The sequence below is a fragment of the Pomacea canaliculata genome, linkage group LG5 (assembly GCF_003073045.1).
Source record: "Pomacea canaliculata isolate SZHN2017 linkage group LG5, ASM307304v1, whole genome shotgun sequence".
In the NCBI taxonomy this organism is placed as follows: domain Eukaryota; kingdom Metazoa; phylum Mollusca; class Gastropoda; order Architaenioglossa; family Ampullariidae; genus Pomacea; species Pomacea canaliculata.
Window position 1 is genome coordinate 11,306,968 of NC_037594.1, and position 20,592 is coordinate 11,327,559.

Below are 20,592 nucleotides of genomic sequence, written 5' to 3' on the forward strand. Positions count from 1 at the left end.
TACCAACCTCCCCCCTGACCCAAGTCGATGCAGGGAAGGGGCGAGCGGAGTAGTCATCTTCACACCAAACGAGTTTTGTAACAAAGATGTGTTTCACGCGTAGTCTCGTGACTCCTAGTATGACTAATTAGCATCGAAGACAATGTATTTTTTAATCGACATGTGGACAGGACAGAATCTTTGAAAAAGCATGGTGTGCCTGGGTGGGCTGGCTGCCGAATGGAATACAAATGGGTTTAGTATGACGGCAGATACGTGGACGCCCTAGGAAGCCATCAGCTACATGGCAACAGCACACCCTCCGAAATAATAGCCTCCCCCATCCCTTCTCCACTCCCATCCACCCACTTGTGTGATCGTGTTTTTACACTCGCATCGGTCTTACTTGGGTCCCCTCAGAACATTAATAATGTAGTTACTGCATGACCGATAACATCGATTCTCGTTTTTGTATGCTTTGTTGTAGTTGCCGACACAGTGAAGGTGCGTGTGTGACACCAACTGATTCAGTGTCATTGCTTCATCGGCCTGCTCTTTAATGCGACATCAGATCGTTGTTTGAAGTGTCACAGCACTGGCATGGTCGCTTTCTGTTTCGTGAATAAAGTTGTTATCTGAGAAAAGGAAGCAAAATTTTATTACTTTTTTAAGAACAATCAGGATTTTCTGTATTCATCGCACGAAAGCCCCTCCGTGTGCTGTGTGTCCGTCCCGGTCTTTTATTTCAAAATAAATCGTCGGACTTTGAACTGTTGCTGTAAGTGCAGCGGGCACGAAAGTCAAAGGTGAAAAGATTGGGTAGTTTGATAGGTGAGTACCTCAACATTCGGATGAAAGTAGAAGATGAAAATAAATCTTTTTTTTTTTGGTTGTGCTTCGCAGCTACAGAAACTCGTTGTGAGCGGAGACTTGCCGTGCAGCAAGGAGGAGGCCGTGACCCTGGCCAGCATCCAGCTGCACATCGAGGAGGCGTGGCCTGATGAGGACGACGACGACAACGATGACAGCCTCTCGAAGCTCAGCGACAGACACGCGGCAGACGACGACGACGAGGTGGGGATAACTCTGGTGGGGGAAACATTGTGCCGAGATTATAGTGTTTGTACAGATTTTGATTTTGTCCACGAATGTCAATCTTGGGATTTTTATTTATTTATTTTTTGCTTTAGATTTTCTTCGCTTATTTTCAATAGCAGACGACACAAGTATAGATACAAATGTGTTCATTTCTCAAGCAAAAGGATTTTTGCAAATTAAAGTTTGCGGAGAGGGAGCGAGCAAACATTTATTCTATTCTTTCCAAAAAATATGTTTATAGTTATATGCATATTTTGTCTTTTTTTCTCCCGCTTGAACACGCTCCCCCGGGTGTCGACTTAAAGTTGACATTCCACTTTTGCTCTTTGATGCAATACCGGTCAGTTTTAATTATATTCCGGAGACATGAGGTTTTACCCACTCTTGACCTTTCAGATGACCAAAAGTTTTCACGCCACGCCGCACAACAACCGCCAGCAGATCTTCCCCACGAACACCCACGTGGCGGAGCAGGAGCCGCTGCTGATGCGTGGCCGGGACGCCGAGCGGCAGGAGAACCTCCGCCGCAAGAAGGAGCTCATCCGCTCCAACCGCGCGCAGCGCATCACCAGCACGCGCCGCAAGAGCAGCCGCCTGGCACGCACCCTCCTGTGCGCCAGCGACAGCGACTGGGAGAGTGCAGGGGAGGAGGTGGACGTCACGCGCTACTTACCTCCACTCTTCACGGCCTCCAAAAAGATGAAAGAGCTCATCAGGGTAGGTAACCACAGAGAGAACTCGGATAGATAGGCAGGCGGAAGTAGCAAGTATTTGCCGTCCATATTGCAGTTAAAAAAAAAATGTAAAATTCCTTGTGAAAATAGTGTTTATAAAAGTCTTAATATGTTGAAAAATTATAAATGTCTCGACTGGAGGTTGCTGTTGTTAACTTTGTAAGTTAGTAGAGCTGGGGGAAGGGCAAAGACATCATGTATGGTTGATATTTCTTTCTGATGATGACAAATACAGAAGACTCAGACCTCTTGCCTTCTCTATCCTAGGTAATAAGATGATTTAGGTGACGGTGTTACTCCTTACCCTCATCCCTACCCCTTACAAACGAGTTCTTTGATGTACAAAAAATGGAAATATGTTTAACATACAAAAATAATTTTTATCTGCGTATTTTGGAAAGGTCAATTATCTCGTCCACTACAACCCCTCTTCGCATAAATAAGCCTAGAGTTTTCAGCCTCTCTGCTGATTTCCTAATTGCTTAAAGGTTGGCTGATTTTATTTAACCTAGTGCTGGTAGAGTGACTAATCACGCTTAAGAATGGACGAACAATTTAAAGTATGCGAAAACAAACTCTACCTCCGAATCCAGTTCTTTTTAGGTGAAACCACCGAGAAGCCAACAAAATAGTTTTGAACCTGAGAGCTTTGAGCTTTTCTCCTTTTTGTGCAATAGAGCGAACAGGTGCGATTAAAAAATCCTAGCTCGTTAACTTGAGGGAGTGGTTGTTGTCTGCTTCCCAGGAAAAGCAGAAGAAACTGTGGCACTCGACTTACTATGAGAGCGAGACGCAGTTCAAGCAGCTGTACATCAAGATCTGTAAGAACCTCCCGTCCTACGGCTGCAAGCTCTTCCACGTGAAGGAGGTCCAGAGGGGCAACACGCAGAAGAAGGTGGGTTACAGAGGCTAAGCAGTCTTTCATTTAGCGATAGACATTCTACGACAATTATGTAGATTCTTATATATTTTAACTTATATTCAAAAAATTTCCTTCTACCAAGTCGCTGATGATAAACACGCGTACCAGTACAAGAAGTTTGAAACAATTCACTGAACTGTAAACAACGCGCAAATCCATTTCTTACACACAGACAACCACACACCCACACACACATTCACATTCACGCTCAACTGGTGATAACGGATATGAATCAGATAATAAATTTATTTGTGCGTGTCTTGTCGTCAGTGTATGCACCCGGACTCACAAAAACAACACGAAACGTAAACACATCAATACATACCAAACGTGTCGTATACAAAATAATTATCCTATCTGAAAAGGCTACCTATGCTAAAATATACTGCTTTAGAAATATACCCATACAATCTTTAGAAGGACGATTCATCCAACACCAAATTCCCAATATTTGCCCACACCTCAGATTCCTCGCCTTCTGGGCATTTCATCCACCAACATCATCCTGCTGGACCTCAAGACTCACGCCGTGGTCAAGACCCAGAAGATCTGCGACATAGATGACTGGCTGTCCCCTAGCATCAAGGTCCACGACAGCCTCATGCTGGAGTTCAGAGGCACCAAGCCCTGGACGCTGATGATGTCGTCGATGGAAAGTCTCAAGTCCGTGACGGCTGCTATCTGGGAGGCTCTGGACATGGACGGACGCTTCATCAACAACGGAGCTCTCCGGCGAGACAGCTTTGAATTCGGTGTGTTTTCGTCCTCCTGAAATTGTATTTGTCTTGGTCCTGTTCTATCTCTCTTTCTTTTTTTTTTTTTCCTTCTGTTTTGTTGATTTTATTCTTTTTTATGTTTTTTTAAGCTTTAATTAAGTTAATTGGGGGAGAAGCAATCAAACGAAATTTTCCATGATGGATTTTTTTGTGTGTATGCATACAGTGTGTATATATAAATTAAAAAATTTTTTGTTTACCAGTATTAGTGCGCGAACAGCACATTTCCCCTGATTATTAGCTAAATAATTTGTATACCTCTTATCTCGAAGTCTGTAAACATCGTCATTTTCTCTAAACAACTTCATGTCAAATCACTAAATACCATCATGTCGAGTCGCCACCGATCATCATGTAGAGTCGCTAAACATTGTCGTCTGTACAGATTTCAATCGTCGTCAACTGACCATCCGTCCAGAGCTTGGGGTGACAGCAAATCATTCGAAGGAGCTGGACGCGCTGCAGAAGTTGCTGGCCTTTCCAGAAGAGGTCGCCATGTTGATGACAGAGCAGGAGCACACACTTTTTTTAGAGGTACCACCTCCCAACTACGTCAGACAGGTCACCGTGGAGTTGTCGAGAAACTATCAACCACAGGGCTCGCGAACAGTGGAAGACCTCATACGCCGCTTCGACGAGGTTGGGCGCGAAGACACATCTTGACTTTTATTTGTAGCTACACTTGGTTCTTTATGATGCACTGCGCTAAAAATAGCAATATCATCATAAAAATCTCGATAATTCTTTGAAATATGTTGTCTACCTGTATTCCCTACATAATCTTACGTATTCAAGCATAGATCGTTTTCAGACTTGATTTCCTGTAATGCAATTTACTCACCTGACAGGTGAGTTCATGGATTACGCAGCTGATCATCACTCAGGCCACGCACGAGGACCGTAAGGCGGTCTTATCGTGCATCCTCCGCCTTGCTGTCTACTGCTATGTCCTCGGGAACTTCAACTCGGTTGTGGAAATTCTCTGCGGCCTGAGGTAAGGGACATAATCAGTACTTGGAACCTTTTTCGCGTTGGAGTAGTTGTCTCCCCTACACCATGCTCTCTGCTCACTCAAAACATCTTTCGGAATTCCAGAATAAGGTGGTCTGAAATAAATGGAGTGGACAAACAGTTCTTTAAGTCTGATGAACTTTATGCATACAATTAGCAAGGGCAGACAAGTGGCAAATCCTGTCAAAAGAATTTAAAAAAATCTTCATTGACAAGGTTACGCGATAATCCTTTCTGGAGGCACTGTCAGTACCTGACCTTTGACCGAGTCATCACAGATCATGCTGCATGTTGACAAAAGGGATATCTTTGACGGTTTATGTATTTTTACCTTAAATTTATTGATATATTACATGTTTAACTTATTAGCTTTCTTGTGCAGGCCCCTCGAAAGCTGACGGTACTCTCCTAATAAGACATGTATATTATCTCACAACATTACAAACACATTAAAAAATATCTGCCTGTTACACCAAGTCCGAAGGTCATTTGACTAACTCACAGTCTGCAACAAACTAAATGTCATAAATTTCGATTCAAAATCATCTAGAGGGGAACAAGAAGATATGAAAGACATTCCTCAGAATAAAAAAGATTTTAATACGAATTATTTTTTTAATAGTTTAATTGTCTTGGTTCGCTTCTGGGAAATTTTTTCTTAGATCCTCCTCCAAGTATCATGCTTACTGGAGAGAAATTCGTGGCAATTTTCTTTGATGACTTCGTGGTCTGATGCATAAAATCCACGGGTCACAAGTTCATTGTGTAGAGGAGCCGGCATCACGTGGGCTGGCTGACGAGCGAAAGTCGTGTCAACACGAGTAGGCGAGGGTCTAAACTTGTATTCGTCTGAGAGCAGACGTAAACATAAGACAAAGCTTGTATCAGAAGTTGGTCAGCCGGAAGAGACACGTTAGAGATAATTTCGCCTATCTCCTTGGTAAACAGCGACATCTATCTGCCCTGTCATCGATATGACGTGTTTTATCGACCGTAACATCACTGGAGACTTCTAGATGTGTACATTTTCCTCAGTAATGATACAATCGCGGAAGATTTCTAGATTTACATAAGTTTTAAATTTTCTGAGCATAATGTATTGCAAAATTTGATCTTGAGTTACTCTTTGTCAAGAGAGGAAAAAAAATGGTGGAACCTTATTTCAACAAAATGTTCGTGGGTAAGCTTGATTAAAACTTGATAATAACTTGATTGGTTGAGTAAGTTTCTGAGGAAAAAATGGTGAATATTAATCAGAGGAGGAATAAAGAAGGTAGTCGGTCGCCGGTTACAGCGACATCAAATCAAGTATGTTATAGTCTGGCCCTGGTCATTCATGAGGTCAGGAAGTAACTTGATTTTAAGGAGATAACATTTTAATCTAAAGTTCTTCTGTTTTTCTCTTTCTCTTCGCTTTTTCTTTTCCTCTCTCTCTCCATTGTATTTTTTATCATCTTTTTTCTTTATTTCTACAGGTCTGAGAAGCTGAAACCCTTTTGGCTGTCCATTAGCGACGAAGACCTGAGCACCCTGCACACCTTGTCTGATGCTCTGCTGACAAAGGACCCCTCCATGGAGTACCGGGAGGCTGTTGGGAGGGCGCTGGACATTCCTTCCACTAAGGTTGTGCCTTTCTTTGGGGGGTTCCTGAGAGAGCTGAAGGGGATCTTTGTCGGCGTTCCAAGCATCATTGTGCTGCCGTCGGAAGAAAACCAGTCCCTAGAGGTGGGTGTCTGGGCGATGGTTTGATTTGTGTGTTCAGGACCAAATGGGTTCCCATCAAGAAGCCGCCAAGTTTATTGATTTCGCTGAGCATCTTGGCATGTCCTCGTCCTGCTGTAGCCATCGGGCGGTTATTTCTGTAGTCAAGTGTATTGATCTTTGTCAACAGCCTCAAAATGTCTTTTGTGTGTGCTAATATTAGGAGCCTTGTGAATACCAAGCCAAGGTGTGTGATTTTTTTTATTTTTATTTTTTTTGCTTTAGTCATATTATTCATATAGGTATGAAAGCTAACTTCGAGGGACATAAATAATTGTGATTACTTCTGCGTGTGTGTGCGTGTGCGTGTGCGCGCGCTTCTGTCTGTGTTCTTCTGTCTGTGTGTATGAGAAGTTTGTGTCAGACTACAATGGCGAGGACCGCTTCATGACTAGAATAGGAGTCGGAGGGTTGATAAACCTTGACAAGCTACGACAGGCCCACATCGTCCTGAACGACATTCACCTCTTCCACCATCACGGGCGCCAGCATCAATCCTCGCAGTCCAAAGCCGACGACAAAGTCTCTAGGTCAGTTTGTCTATCATACCTTTCTCAAATGTTTGTAGAATCTTTTTGAATATTTGTGCCATGGTTTCCTGATTATAAGGATTTTATGATCTTAAAAAAGTGACAACAACCATAATACAGGCATACACAACACTAAACATATACATGAACTAGTACATTATCATGGAACCTACCTTTGTCTTGTGTGGCGCCATTAACCGATGGACGTTGTCTTCACAAAGGAATACAGCTTTGCTTCCATGACTGTCAGCAGAGAAGTCAACTAAATAATCTTTGCATCGATAAATTTATATTAGGTATTACATAAACTGCCTTTTAGCGGACACTTTGCGTTGTTCTGATAAAGACTGCCTTTAATAGAAGATTAGAGGTTTCTTTTTAAACTTGTCTTAATCTGAAGATTGGCCTTCTTATTATAAAGATTGTCCTTAGAGAACTTTGTCATCGCGTATCGACGTGGGAGTGACAGCAGCGGGGAGGGGATGAAAATAAGTAGGGAAGGGGGAGGGGTTAAAGGTTATTTAGTCACCCGCGCTTTGTTCAGGACCTTGCTGCCCGAAGTTTCCAGACTGTGTGCGTGGCAAGCTGTTGTTATTGCTGTCATTATGTCTACTGCACGAGTCACTCCGTAAAAAAGGAAACGTTTTATTATTGCTGCTGTGTCGGTAAACATCAATAATGATTTGACGATCGATTCTGGACAAGTTAGCTTTTTATTTGAAGGTTGGTCAATTCGTAATGGTTCATTTGCCAAGTTTTTTTTCAGGTTTGTTTGTTTTTGTGCTTTCTATTTTCCTCTATTATACTGGTCACAAGAATTCCATGAAAATTTGTTTTTACACTTTTATTTAACTCACTATGTCTGTCTGTCTGATTGGAATTTTGTAATCAATTTCACATCCACTTACCATCTTCCTAGAAGTCTAAAATTTTCACCAGCTACTCGTTTCCGGTTACAACGCAATATTAAATCATTTCCAGAAGTCAACAAGAAGTAAAATAATTTTTTATTTTTAATTTTATATCAAAACTTATAGGCAGAATTAGGGGGGATAACGATAGTTTACTAGTGCTAGAGCAGAACAAAGATTCAAATAATAGAGGAAAAGAAACAAAAAAGACTAAGAAGCCATGTTTTTCGCCTTGATGTGGCCTTAACAGTTGGTTGGAGTAAAATACCAATTACCCGCCCTTTACTGACATATTGATATTTTTTTGAAAAATATACCTTCCGAATCATCACTCATGTATATGTTTTACTCATAATTATACATACGTGTATCAGTTATTATATTTATGGTATATAGTACACACAGCATCAGGTCTTTGGCATATATTATAGAAATGCACATGATATGCTATTATAAGGTACTTGAAGTGTATCGCGTCGATGTTTTTGAAGATTGAAGACACAAAGAAGCCTCCTGGACAGATAGGCTTGCCAATGCCAGTTGTAATTTTTCTTCTCTCTCTCTCTCTCACAGACTGCCTCATTTCATCTGACTTGGCTTTATGCAAAGTCAGAATCTTCATCCGTGCTTTTTCTCCTTGTTTTTCCAGCCTCACTCTGCTGTCGTCATCTGCAGCCCGACTCTGATATTTCTGATGCTACAGGTTGCTAATATTTGTGGACTCAGTTTGCCCTCGGGAACAACGACTCAAATTTGATCAGAGCTCAGTCTCTGTTGACTGTTGGTCAAGTGAAATATTATTCAAATCGCTTACAACCCTGTTTATCCTGGAGCAACAGAGGCTGATTTCGTTCAAACTGATTTTCACCTTGTCATTTTGCTTTGATGACCAATAATTTAAATACGGAGTCTGAGTCACCAGATAATGAGCGCATGATCTATTTTTAGCTTCGTTTGTGTACTAACATGGTCATTTGCTTAATTGTGATTGCTCTCGTGTCTCACATTGTCTTTTCTCTGTTGTATCTGAGATCACAGAACCACCCGGGAAACAACATTCATTGGCCTGCTTTTAGGTTTTCTCAAGTTTTGCAATGTTCTTGCAATGCCATGGGATCAAGTGAAGTGCGGGGCTTGAAAGCATCCTCCTCTTTCCTTCATCATCACTCTTCTGATTTCTCTTATTTCTACCCCTTGTTTTTTTTTTTTTTTTGTTTGTTTTTTTTTTACTCATTACATGACCAAGATTGTTCCATGTTACCTTATTGGAGGCTACGGGGAGGCCACTCACTGCTTTGATTCTCTGGTGTAATCATCCTTAAAACATACACACAGAGAACCACACACGATCTCTCTCTTGTTCTTACACAAACAAGTTCAACACAGCAAACATGCCTATACGAACAAGATAATAACAATCGAACATGCTTGCTATTTCAAATATTGTAAAGTTGTTGTTTGCATCTTGATGATGGGAAGCCCAAGTGCCGTGAAAATAACACTGTGGGTAATTTTACCTCAGCGATGAAGAGAGACAGAGAGAGAGAGACAGAGAGAGAGACAGAGAGAGACAGAGAGAGCTTTATTGCCCAACCTTTATGACAAACACTCTTGAGACAGGGCGTGAATAGCTTTCAGTCCGCTTGCTGGTAGAAGTCCTCTCATACTCTTCACTGGGGATGTTTTTGAGCAGACGATGAGTGATTATCGCTCTCTAGAGTTCTCTTGTTTTCGATAACAATTCTTTGTCATTCCGAGTTTTTTAGGTTAAGGCACTTTTTTTTTTACATCCATTTTGTTTGGCATCGTTTCTCGGTGGTCTGTAGGTCAACATGGCGGTAGAAACTAAATACAAGAGAGAAGGTGAAGGCTGACCCCTGACCTTCTGCTCGTTGGAAAATGTGGCTTTAGAGACTTCATTTTTCTGGAAGCCACTTTATATAAGGTGGTGTCTATGCATTGTCCCATGTCTGTCTAATCTTCCCCAGCAATGGACTGGGTCAGTTATTCATTCAATAGCTGAAGCAACCAGGAAAAATAAGCTGTGCATAATCGGTATCGAACCGGCTAGTTCCGTTTTTCCAACATAGGACACGTGCTTACCACTCTGATGTCACGTTTCCCTCCAAAGGGAAGACAATGAACAAAGTTTTCATTTAAACAAGGGGACTTTTTGGACCATTCCCTTCCCCTGTCTCTCTCACACACACATCTCCCTGTCTCCAAGTCCCCAGTGGCCAACTGCTGATGTTTTTGTGCATACCAATATGCTGTTCAGAACCCTTGATAAAGGGAATTCCACTTTCCAGACAAAAAGAAGTGTTGATAATCTATTTCCGGTGCTGTTTTGTTAACGAATTTTGACATGCTTTGTGGACGTTGTTCACTTTCAATTGATTTTGTGTCTCTGATTGATGCCTTAGGATGGCAGGTACTGGTGCCTGTTAATAAGTATGAAAGATATGTCAAAAAAACCCTGCAAAAATACATGTATTAAAATGCCATCAGTCCCTAGATTCTATGCCTGAGTTCTTATTCAGCTGATGCAATTATTACACAAGAATTTTCATGCCATCTCTTTTAACACCAAACAGTGTTTAGTCTTCATTCCAGTCAGTAATGGACGTCAGCCATACTCACAGACTGACCTTACTATACATTATTATAGCTCAAGCTATCCTCGCAAGCTAACGAGAATTAAGTGATAAATCTTTTCGTGAAGCCAACCGCATGAAAAGCTGTCTGGTATTCCTCCCCTGGGGGCGGCAGCACCGTGTGGCGCCGCTTGTTGACAATCTGCTCGACACCGACCATTCCAGCCTCCATTGGTCAAAGTACCTGCTGTGGACAAGCACTGGCCCGTCTGCCAGAGTCTCTCAGAAAAAAACAACAACTTTGGCTGACAAGAACTGCTTGTAATCGATGATCCTGACCTCTTCACTAACCACCGGAAACAACTCGCGCCACGGGGAGATAACTCGGAGAACGGAGATAGCCGTTGTTTCCTTCAGGATCCGGGCTCTCTTGCCACTACCACCCTCTTCCTCCCTGTCTTTTCCTCTTTTCAAGTATTTGTCATCGGGACAGCGGATCATTTTTGTAAATGTGTTTATACAGCAAGTGCACGAATGTGGCGATGGCAGGAAAAGTGCTCCCCTCCCTCCATCTCTCTCTCTCTGCTTCCCTCACTCGCTCGCTACAACCGTATTATTTTTAGTCTTCACAAACTTGTTTACAGTCAGACATTTCTTTATATTACACAATATCTGCCATGTCTTGCAATACCAGTTTAGCCTTGTCAAAACTGCAAAGTATTTACAGTAATAGTTTCGATCACAATCAACAATATCGCGTTCTTCACTACAATAACCTGAGATAAAACAGTTTGTATGTCAAGTCTTTCTAACTTCTGTATTTAGTCCAAAAAGTGATTTTCCAGTTTTTGTTTACAGACAAAGTTCTGGGATGGGTTTGGATAAAGATGGCTCCGATAGTGACTACGACCTGGACTTCGACAGCTACCAGCCGGTCCGGCGCCTGTACAACGACCACGAGGTGATGGTCGTGACTCCACGCTTGGCTGACCTGGACCACCATTACCTGCAGTGCGTCAACCACGGCACCACGCTCGTGCACTGGGAGGTCGACTCCGGCAGGTGAGTGCGCGGCCACAGGTGCCATCACGACAGGTCAAAGAATAATAGGGATGACGTCCGTGCGTCTACAGCGTGCTTGGGTGGGGAACGTATGTCAAAGGTCAAGGGCCTACTCGTCGGTGTCCAGTCATCTGTGTGAGGCGACATAGCTGGCTGTCGACTGCGGCGATGATAATTATGTCAAACCGCATCGATCCTTAGAATTGCGTGCGCCAGTCTCTATCAATTGTAACATAGGTGTCTGTAGCCAGACTAACGTAAAGGGCAAAGGTCATGCAGATGTCACCCTCCCGGCACTTCATGCTAAAGGTTAAGGTCTATCTTGGCCTACCCCTCCCCTTATCACTGCATCATCGTTACCTTGAAAGTTACAGATTAGGATTAAATCAGTTTTATTCAAGCGTCAATCTACGAACAAGCTGAATGTTTAAATTATAAATAAAACAAACAAACAAATTGAAGAGATATGCATATAACGTTTGTTACGCGCAAATATCCCCGTGGACTGTGCTACTACACTTCCTTTATACAAATATGAATCTTTCAACCATTAAATGATTTAAATACATTTTTAAAAGTAAATAAAAATTAATAAACCAGTCAATAAATACCGATTTCTTGCAGTTTTAGTGGTGAATGAGGTTAGTATTTTCAACTAAGCAAATTTACAGTACGTTCGAAACCTGTCCGCCTACCCGCCTACGCGCCTTCCCTCCTTTATTCAGTGGGGCAGGCCAGAAATGGATTCAGATTTCGTCACAGAAAACGTCTTCATCTCGCGCTCGTCTGATTTTGAAGGGTCAAAAGGTCGTGGCGTGCCAGCAATGAGATGTCGATCTGGAAATGTGAGGCGACCAGGCGCAGAGCGGCTACAGACCTCGTGCTGATGCTTGAGGCGGTCTTGTCGTGTTTTGTGTTTTGTTTTGATTTAACGGTTAATTCTCAGACGATGACAGCCTCATAAAATGGCGACTGAATGTTTCTTTACACTGGGTCTGTGCATTTTCACTATCCCCCACAAAAATAAACAAATACGTACTTATTGTAGTTGTAACCTTCAGTTTGACCTGTCTTTGACGCTGTTTGACCCTGTGTCAGGTCGTGCCTGGTGTACATGCGGTTGGAGTCGGATAACTGCACTCTCACCTGGTGCCGGCCCTCCTGGAGCTCCCTGCGGGGGGCCATGTCGCCGCCGGACTACGTGTTGAGGGGGGAAGGCGACCATCCACCCTCCCTGCTGCTGATGTGTGGACGCTACAGCAGCGCCGCCGAGGCCTCGTGTTACGATGGCATGGAGGAGGGCTTCCTGGACATCTTCTGCATCAAGGTAACCAAATCCTTGACATCAACAGCGCCTTGAACTCGTTTTGGCGCAGAACCGGGGAATTTCTTTCAATTACTCCTTCAGTCAGCCAACCTTTTAATCAATCGATTAATTAATCAATTAGGGGTAAATACATATCAAAAGGAAAGTGTGTTCTCCAGATATACAGACCTCGGAGGTTAGCCAACAGTCTGGATGTTCTCGGCGTGTCTGGTCATGGCCGAGGAGGTCTGACTCGTTAAGGGGGGAGTGAAGGAGGGGTGGAGGAGAAGTGGGCTGGGTGCACACTCAGTTTAAAAGATCAGGGTGGTAATGCAATCTCACAAGGGGATATTGCTCTTCTTTTTGGCTTGGGACCTGAAAGAAAAACTTTTCTTTTCAAAACTGTTTCATGATGAAAGCAGATGTCAACTGTCATTAAAGTTCAGTCAGTTTGTGTTACGTCATTCTCGTCAGAACCTCTACCCGGTTACAGAGGTTATGTAAAATGCGGAGTGTTTCCTTGGCGCCAGTCTTTGTTCACTTTCTGTTCTTGGTGTTCAGATGACACCCACTCCCTATCATGACATACTCTGTTCGTGACATGTCATTGTAAACTCGCGATGTGTTGGTCACTCTCTGTCATGGCGTATTCGTGATGATTGAACGATGTGATTGGACGATGTGATTGGACGATGTGATTGGACGATGTGATCGCCTGCTCGAGGCGTTTCCGTGGTGCTAAGGACGTTCAGATGACGTCACTCTCTGTTCAGGACGTCTTCATGGGCGACGAGGAGGTGGACCTGAACTGCATCGCGCGGCGCCACAGCCTGCTGGACATGACGCACGAGGACAACTGCATCACCATCCTGTACGGCGCCAACCTCGCCGAGAACCGCCGCCTGTGCCTGGTGGCGCCCTCCTGCACCGCCGCCATCTGGTTCCGCAGTCTGCGGCAGCTGCACACGGCGGCAGTGCGCTTGCGTCAGCAGACGGACAAGCGAGGGACGTGGTTGAAGCAACAGTACCTGCAGCTGTATTACGAGGGGGAGCGATGCCAGGGGCCGACACCTGCTGAGGCCATCAAGGTGAGCGAGAGAGAGTGAGAGGTAAAAATGGTGAGCGAGTGATTGAAGACTGAGTGAGAGAGAGAATATAAAGAAGAGATGTGGAGGAGGGGATGTGAACAAGGGGAAAGTAACTATTTTTAACATCTGAGCCTGTTGGCCAATCCCATGGGTCGTAAAACCTACAGCCTGTCTACAGCAAATGAGAAAATATTGATAATTAACTAACAGCTAATCATAATATAAAAGGATAAAATATATTGCCTGGAAGGCAGCGTAAGCAAAAATAACCCCAGAGACAGAGATAATTGCGCTGAACTGAAGTCTAGAGGCCATCGCTCCGTGAACAACACGTGGCTGAGTACACGGCCAACAATTGAATAACTCAGTGACGTCAGGCGAGACAGAGAATGGGTGAGACGGGGAAAAAGGGAAAAAAGAGTGGGAGATGGGGAGTGATAGAGTAAGAGTGGGTGAAGGAGTGAGGGAGACAGGAGGGTTTGTGGGAGAGACAGGAAGATGTGGTCACGCGACCCAAGATCATCCTCCACAAGGAATGGGATCAATGGTTCAACGGAGGCAACAGTTTTTTTTTTTATCGGCATGAACACAGCATGGTCATGGACAGAAATCGTCTGTCCTCTTTACCTTATTTTGTTTTTCTTTTCTTTATGTTTTATTCAAACATAAACTCCACATCGCTCGTGTCAATTCCCAGCACTTAATAATGCCATTTATAGAAATGTTTCTTGTCCGACCCAACTGTAACTGAAATCAAGTTTGGGGAGTGTCTTTTAGTACCATGAATACCACTCATGTCATTTCTATTTTAAAGTACCTTCCATGTGGTTCAAGAAATGTCTATTTTTAGTACTTACGACATGATTTCTGCGACGAATTTCTTGAAAGTCGACCGAGAAATCTCACTTGGAAAAATTTGTTATCGGCTCTGTTTGTTTTCCGAATGGTGTCATGGTGCAAGCTTGGTGTGGAGACGCAGTTCTTGTCCAGGACTCTGAAGGACCCGTCGGTTTTCTTTTTCCTTGTTAATTTGGATTTATTTTATTGTTTTCATATTGTTTTAATTTAACATTATTTTATTTAATTTGTGACTTTATTTTTAGCTACTTTGTGTTGCTCGAACGAACACTAACGCGAATGGAAAAGCACAAGTGGTTGAAATCGGAACAAGTGTTTTCAATAAATCATCAAGCCGTAGAGCCGATGCCAAGAGAAACCCTCTTCCAGTCGCCTTATCGTTTTGTACCGTTGGGTCTGCTTCATTTCCAGCGAAACAGGACGCTTGAAAACCTCGGTAAATGAAGGAGGGAAACCCTCCAAAGGATAAAAATAGCTGCCAAGCTTGTCACCCCGTCGCGCACTTTTTCTCGCGTGCTGGCCACGGCTTGACGTGTGCGTTCATTGGGCATGGGTCACGTGCTCTAGGTCTCTGAACAATGAACACTTTTTTAAGATTTCATCGGACAAGTGATAAAAAAATATTTCCAATAGGAGAGGCTTCATAATACATGTACTGACCACGATATTTGTATTATTTGAGAAGTTATCTCGCTTGAACAATATTATAAACTGTTTTAAAAAGAATTGGCAGCATCGAGACAATGAGGACAACAGGATTATTGCCATAATTATCAACAGCAGAGCTTTTACGCCGAGAATAAATTGTAAGAATGTGATTACACCTGCTGGCTCATCGCGACCAGCTGAGAGGCGGAAGTGGGGAGGCACAGCTGTGTCAACAGGTAGGAACGCACAGCTGTGTCAACAGGTAGGAACGCACAGCTGTGTCAACAGCTGACAAGGATCGCTCGTGCGAGGACCGTGACCGACAAATAGTCGAATGATACGCGCAGTCATCTGCCAGGGCAGCGGCGTCCGGCCTGACACGCCAGCAAGACCGACTTGCAGCCCTACAACACAGGATTTACACCCTGCAGCCTCGGTCGATGCCTCGTACCCTGAATCGATACCCCACAGCTGAACATGTCACGTGACTGGTCGGTCATCGCAACGACGAGAAGTAACCGTCCACAAGATAACTGAAACTGAGGGCAAGGTCATGGCCGCGAGTTTGTTCCTTCTCTCTCTCTCACACACACACATCGGTTTTCTATTTTTAACATCACTTGACGATGCATAAAATGAGAACAAAGATGGCGCTGGAGCCGGTAGTTTCGCTTTCTCTTGGTTTCTTTGCTCCGTAGGCCGGGTATGATGGATGGGCGTCAGAGGGCTGGCGCGTGAATGATGCGCGAGCAATACTTTGATTGTAACATCTAGGACCGAGCTGCTGCAGATGTAGGATGCCCTGCGTTTGTCTGTCTACTAACCTGTCTTCCACCTAAGCTTTCTGTTGTCTGTCTTTGTCAACCTGCCTGTATGTCTTCCTAGGGTCGTGTTCACAACAAGAGAGGGTAACCCTATGCTCGGGGTTAAAATGTGGACACCAAGGACAAAGTTCTCATCGCCGTAGGCATTGTTAGTAACCCGGGGGTATTGCTTTATTTACTTTACTCCCAGGAAATCTTTATCCCTGCTTGACAACTATAGACCCTGAGGTAAAGCAACACTCACGGAGTTTGCACTCAGTATAAATACGAGCCCTTACTAATCGTTATGTTCTAATATTTCTCTGTGTGCATGTCTTCCTACCAACCTACTTGCATTGTTATTACCAGCGTGTCTGTTAGTCTGTCCCTCCCTTCTCACATTTCAACCATCTCTACTACCGCTACCCATACCCTCCCAGTGGACAGTCTGTCCGGTCGCCTTTGAACTGGAGCCATAATAAACGGTCGAAACAAAACGTTTCGTACAGTTTCTTTCCAATTTTAATCAATCATCAGAAAGAAAAAGCCGCTGAAACACTCGACAGTTCTCGCTGTGTTTTGTAGTTGCCTCCCGAGCCAGGCGGCTACTTGTCAAGACACTTCATCATGTCGGCAAAGCTGTCAAACGGAGAAACCACACGCGCGCCTGCTTACTTGGGTGGACAAGATCATGCATGACATATGAATGGAGGAGATCACACTGCATCTCAACCTACACAGAAAAAATAAGTTTGCTCGTACAATTTTGCTTGAAGCAGACATTGCAAACGAGGATCTTTGCCAATTAGTTTTGGCATCTCAAATGTTACACAAAGATTTTGGTTTCCTTCGACTTAGGAGTCGCTACTCCACTTCTTAGCAGCAGAGGGAAATGTAGAGCAGAGGCCATAGAAAGTGCTAGAAACTAGCTTAAAGGGAGGAATAAGGACTTGTTTCCCTCTCCTTGAATGCTAAAGACAGTCACTTGACTGTCTACTTGTAGACGTTATTCCAGTTTGTTGTTGTTGTTGTTGTTGTTGTTGTCGTCGTCGTCGTCGTCGTCGTCGAAGGCTGAAGGGTAATCTGTTCCAAGTTGATGGGGCTTGGTAGAAGAAAGACCTCTGTCCATACATCCTGGTCTTAGTGGGACTTGCAGAAGCTTGGTGTCAGAAGATGAGTCCTGCTAGTGTTTGAAGAGGTACCGAGGACCAGTGCCAGAAACTGAGTAAGTCAGAGTAAAAAGTTTATAGACTGTACAACCCCGGGTGAAGCCAGGGAAGAGAGAGAATGATAGGTGATACAAGTTGCGTATGTTTATATCTAGATGGTCTGCAGATGTGGCAAGCATCAGTATTCTGGACCCTTTGAATTGTGTCAAGAAGATGCTTGGGAATGTCAGCCTAAAAAGAATTACAATAGTCAATCCTCGAGAGCACAAAGTCACAAATTAGCATCATCAGTGGTGAGATAATTACGAAAGGTACTAATGAACAAAGTTCAATGATTTGCCAATCCATCCACAGCCCTGTACAAGTGTTCCTAATTTCTAAAGAGTACTCACAAGTCCCAGATGAGCTCCAGGCCTGGGGGAAGTTTAATGTTCAGAAGGGATTCAAGCTCCTGCCATGATTACATCCTCGCTTGACATAACACTGCCCGCAGGCTTGTTCCTCATCTGACATTTCTGAACACTTATACGTGTGCATGGAAAGTAGGATGTTCATACCCCTGAGTACAACCATCCTAAATCATGACTGCACTCTTCCCATACCCTCTTCACACCCTCTTCTGGACATTCGATTTTGCCATCTCACCGATGTCAGCTGCCTGCAACATTTGCCGGTCCCAATCTCGAATTTTCTGCCACCATCCCAGCAGGAACATTTCACCGAAAGTGGGGGCGGGGTAGGAATATCCCAGAGGGTGGTGAGCTGGCTCAGCAAGCCTACACTTGATCTGTTGAATACATGCAGATCGGCTTCCTGTGGCCACTTTGAAGGAACTCTCTTCCTTTATTGCCTGCAGTTAACAGCCTGACAAACACAGCGCCAGTGAGCGCCACGCTGCTGTCTTATCTCGCAATAAAAAGTATCGAATCTTGTACAGCATCCTGCTGGAACAACTAGATAAATAGCTGCTCATGCTGAGCGGGTATTGGCTGATAGTTGGGAGGCGTGCAAAATAGTGTGTTTACTCACCTCACCGTGCCCGAGAAAAAGACAAGTAGGGAGAAGAAGAATGAATAGAGAGAAAGAGAACAAAGGATGAAAAAAATAGAAGCTTAGAGAGCGGAAGTAATAAAACAGAGGGAGGGAGGAAGGTGGGGTAGGAGAAGAGATGAGAGAGAATTATGAGGTCTAGAGCCATTTGTTTTTGTGAAGCCCGAAACATCCACCCGGCCGTTGGCTGGTATCGTTCGTTCTGACATCGTTATCCTCAAACAAGTGACCGGGATGTTGAGACAAAGACGCCATCTCGCGTCGATTTTCCAAACATAAAGCTAATATTTCAATCAATTTTTGATCATTGGTGAACCTGCGACAAGTAAACCTCCGCACTTGTGTGGGAGCGGTTCGGTATAGATATGTCAAAAGGAGATAATTTATTCCTCTCTTGATTCGTCCTTTGTTTACTTGGGTTCGCTGTCATCGTGCACCTGTACATCGCAACACAAGATGTCTCCGTTGTGGACAGTAGACTCGAGTGTTGTCTACAGCAAATTGCAAAAGGCAGACAAGAGGATAGGAACTGGCTTGTAAACAGGAAGATGTGGACTAGTTGTTCTGTGCAGGACCTGCTCACCACCTTGGCAGCCATTGCGTTCTGTCCAGTTCTTCTCCCTGGCGACCTTTTCAGGCAGACCAGCAAAAACCAAAATCAAGAGCAGTCTGTTGTTTGAAACTCGTAGTCCGTAAAGAGGTCTGCAGTTTTTGGACTGTAATTGTTAAATGATATTCTTTGCTTAAATGACAGTCTACGAGGACCGGCAACTCTTCTTGAAAATTTACGGTTTAGCAATGGTAGTCGTGGACGAGTTGCTTATTCACATCAGGGGAATACTTTTAGTCTTATCGTTTCTAACATTTGGAGTATTGGAATGTGTTGGTTATTTGTGGAGTGTGTGTGGACTTGCACATGCCACCACGCTGAACTTGATAGCACACTTATTCTCCAAAGTAACTAGCAAGTGTATGATGATGGATTCAACTTACTGCGATGACAACAGTACGAGCCTCTTTCAACACCACCGTGGTTATTGGCACTTAGCTAAATGATAGAGTCTGTGGAATATTTGTTCTAGTAAAAAAAAATGCTTCGTGAGATATTATAAGAACGTTTACACCTCTTGACAGCTCGTTAAAATTTCTAAAATGCCGAGTAGCTTGTTTTCTGTGATCAGAAATAGACTGAATAACAGCTCGAACGCAATTTTCTCTCGTTTCTGTCCCTCGAGGACACACCCCGCCAGCATGCAGTTGATCCGTTTTGTCCTCAGCAAAGGTGTAGAGCCTGGAGAGGATGGGCAAGGGCAGACAATGCAATGTAGAAAGCGTGTGAGAACAGAGTGCCCTCCTCTTTCCATCTCTCGCCTGCTTGTTCTGTCTCCTTCCGGTCATGGCCGTCCGACATGCTACAGAGATTTGTGAATGGCATCTCACCCGAACTGCAGCCAATCGTATCACTCACTGTCGGGGTGGAGTAGAAATTTTCAACACAGGTTTAGTATGTTTCTCATACTTTTTAATTCCTTTAAACCTAGTACAGATATAGAAACAGTTGTAACTAACACATATTGGTACAGATGTTAGGGCTAAGTCAACTGTTTAAGAAAGCTGAGAAACAAAAAGAGTGGTCTAAATAAAACAAATATGAGAAGAAAGTAAACCTGGTCCCCTGTTACCATGACATCAAGCCATGACATGACAACTCTGTATCCTGCTGCACCCATCAAGCGCCTCAGACTCTCAAAGTGCAGCTCATCACAGGGACAAAAATACCAGAAGAAACGGATGTCTCAGTATCAAAGAGATAGTAAGAAAGAAAAGAAGACTACGGAAAAAAATTAAAGAAACTAAACAGTAAGATACAGCAGAAAGAAAAGCAACATGTGTAAACAAGAGAGAAAAGGTAAAGAGAAATGAAAAATTGTAGGAAGAGACAAGCGCGGGTTTGTCTTCATCTCAGAGTTCAGTTTCTGGACCTCTTGCTGTCGTTTCTCTAATGGCTTTCAAGATGTATTTTCACATTCCTCCGTCTGCGTCGATGTTAAACACTTTGCTTTTACACTTCCTGTTTAATTGTGTGCTTCCCATTGTCTACTGGTCTCTAAAAATATTTCTTAGAAATCGGAAAAAATATTTCATGACATACAATGTTCGGTTATTAGGAACTGCTGATGGAGGTGAAGGCCTCTGTGTGTGTGTGTTCTCATTATCAGTCCTCTCCTCAACTATTTTGAGAAAGGATGAATGACCATGCATGAAACATTCACGCCTACTTTCCATGTTTTG

General features: G+C 43.6%; 1 protein-coding gene across 6 annotated transcripts in view; it reads left to right on the forward strand.

The window, feature by feature from the left end:
* The window catches only part of LOC112565388 (1-phosphatidylinositol 4,5-bisphosphate phosphodiesterase epsilon-1-like), an 85,699-nt gene that overhangs the window by 22,351 nt on the left and 42,756 nt on the right, over positions 1–20,592 (forward strand). For all 6 annotated transcript variants that reach the window (XM_025240813.1, XM_025240816.1, XM_025240815.1 and 3 more), the window contains 11 exons: positions 883–1,053; positions 1,474–1,794; positions 2,557–2,706; positions 3,200–3,485; positions 3,895–4,148; positions 4,358–4,503; positions 5,996–6,245; positions 6,636–6,811; positions 11,175–11,378; positions 12,477–12,705; positions 13,458–13,772. In XM_025240813.1, coding sequence (XP_025096598.1) covers positions 883–1,053; positions 1,474–1,794; positions 2,557–2,706; positions 3,200–3,485; positions 3,895–4,148; positions 4,358–4,503; positions 5,996–6,245; positions 6,636–6,811; positions 11,175–11,378; positions 12,477–12,705; positions 13,458–13,772 — 2,502 coding nt within the window. The remainder of the gene's footprint in view (positions 1–882; positions 1,054–1,473; positions 1,795–2,556; positions 2,707–3,199; positions 3,486–3,894; positions 4,149–4,357; positions 4,504–5,995; positions 6,246–6,635; positions 6,812–11,174; positions 11,379–12,476; positions 12,706–13,457; positions 13,773–20,592) is intronic.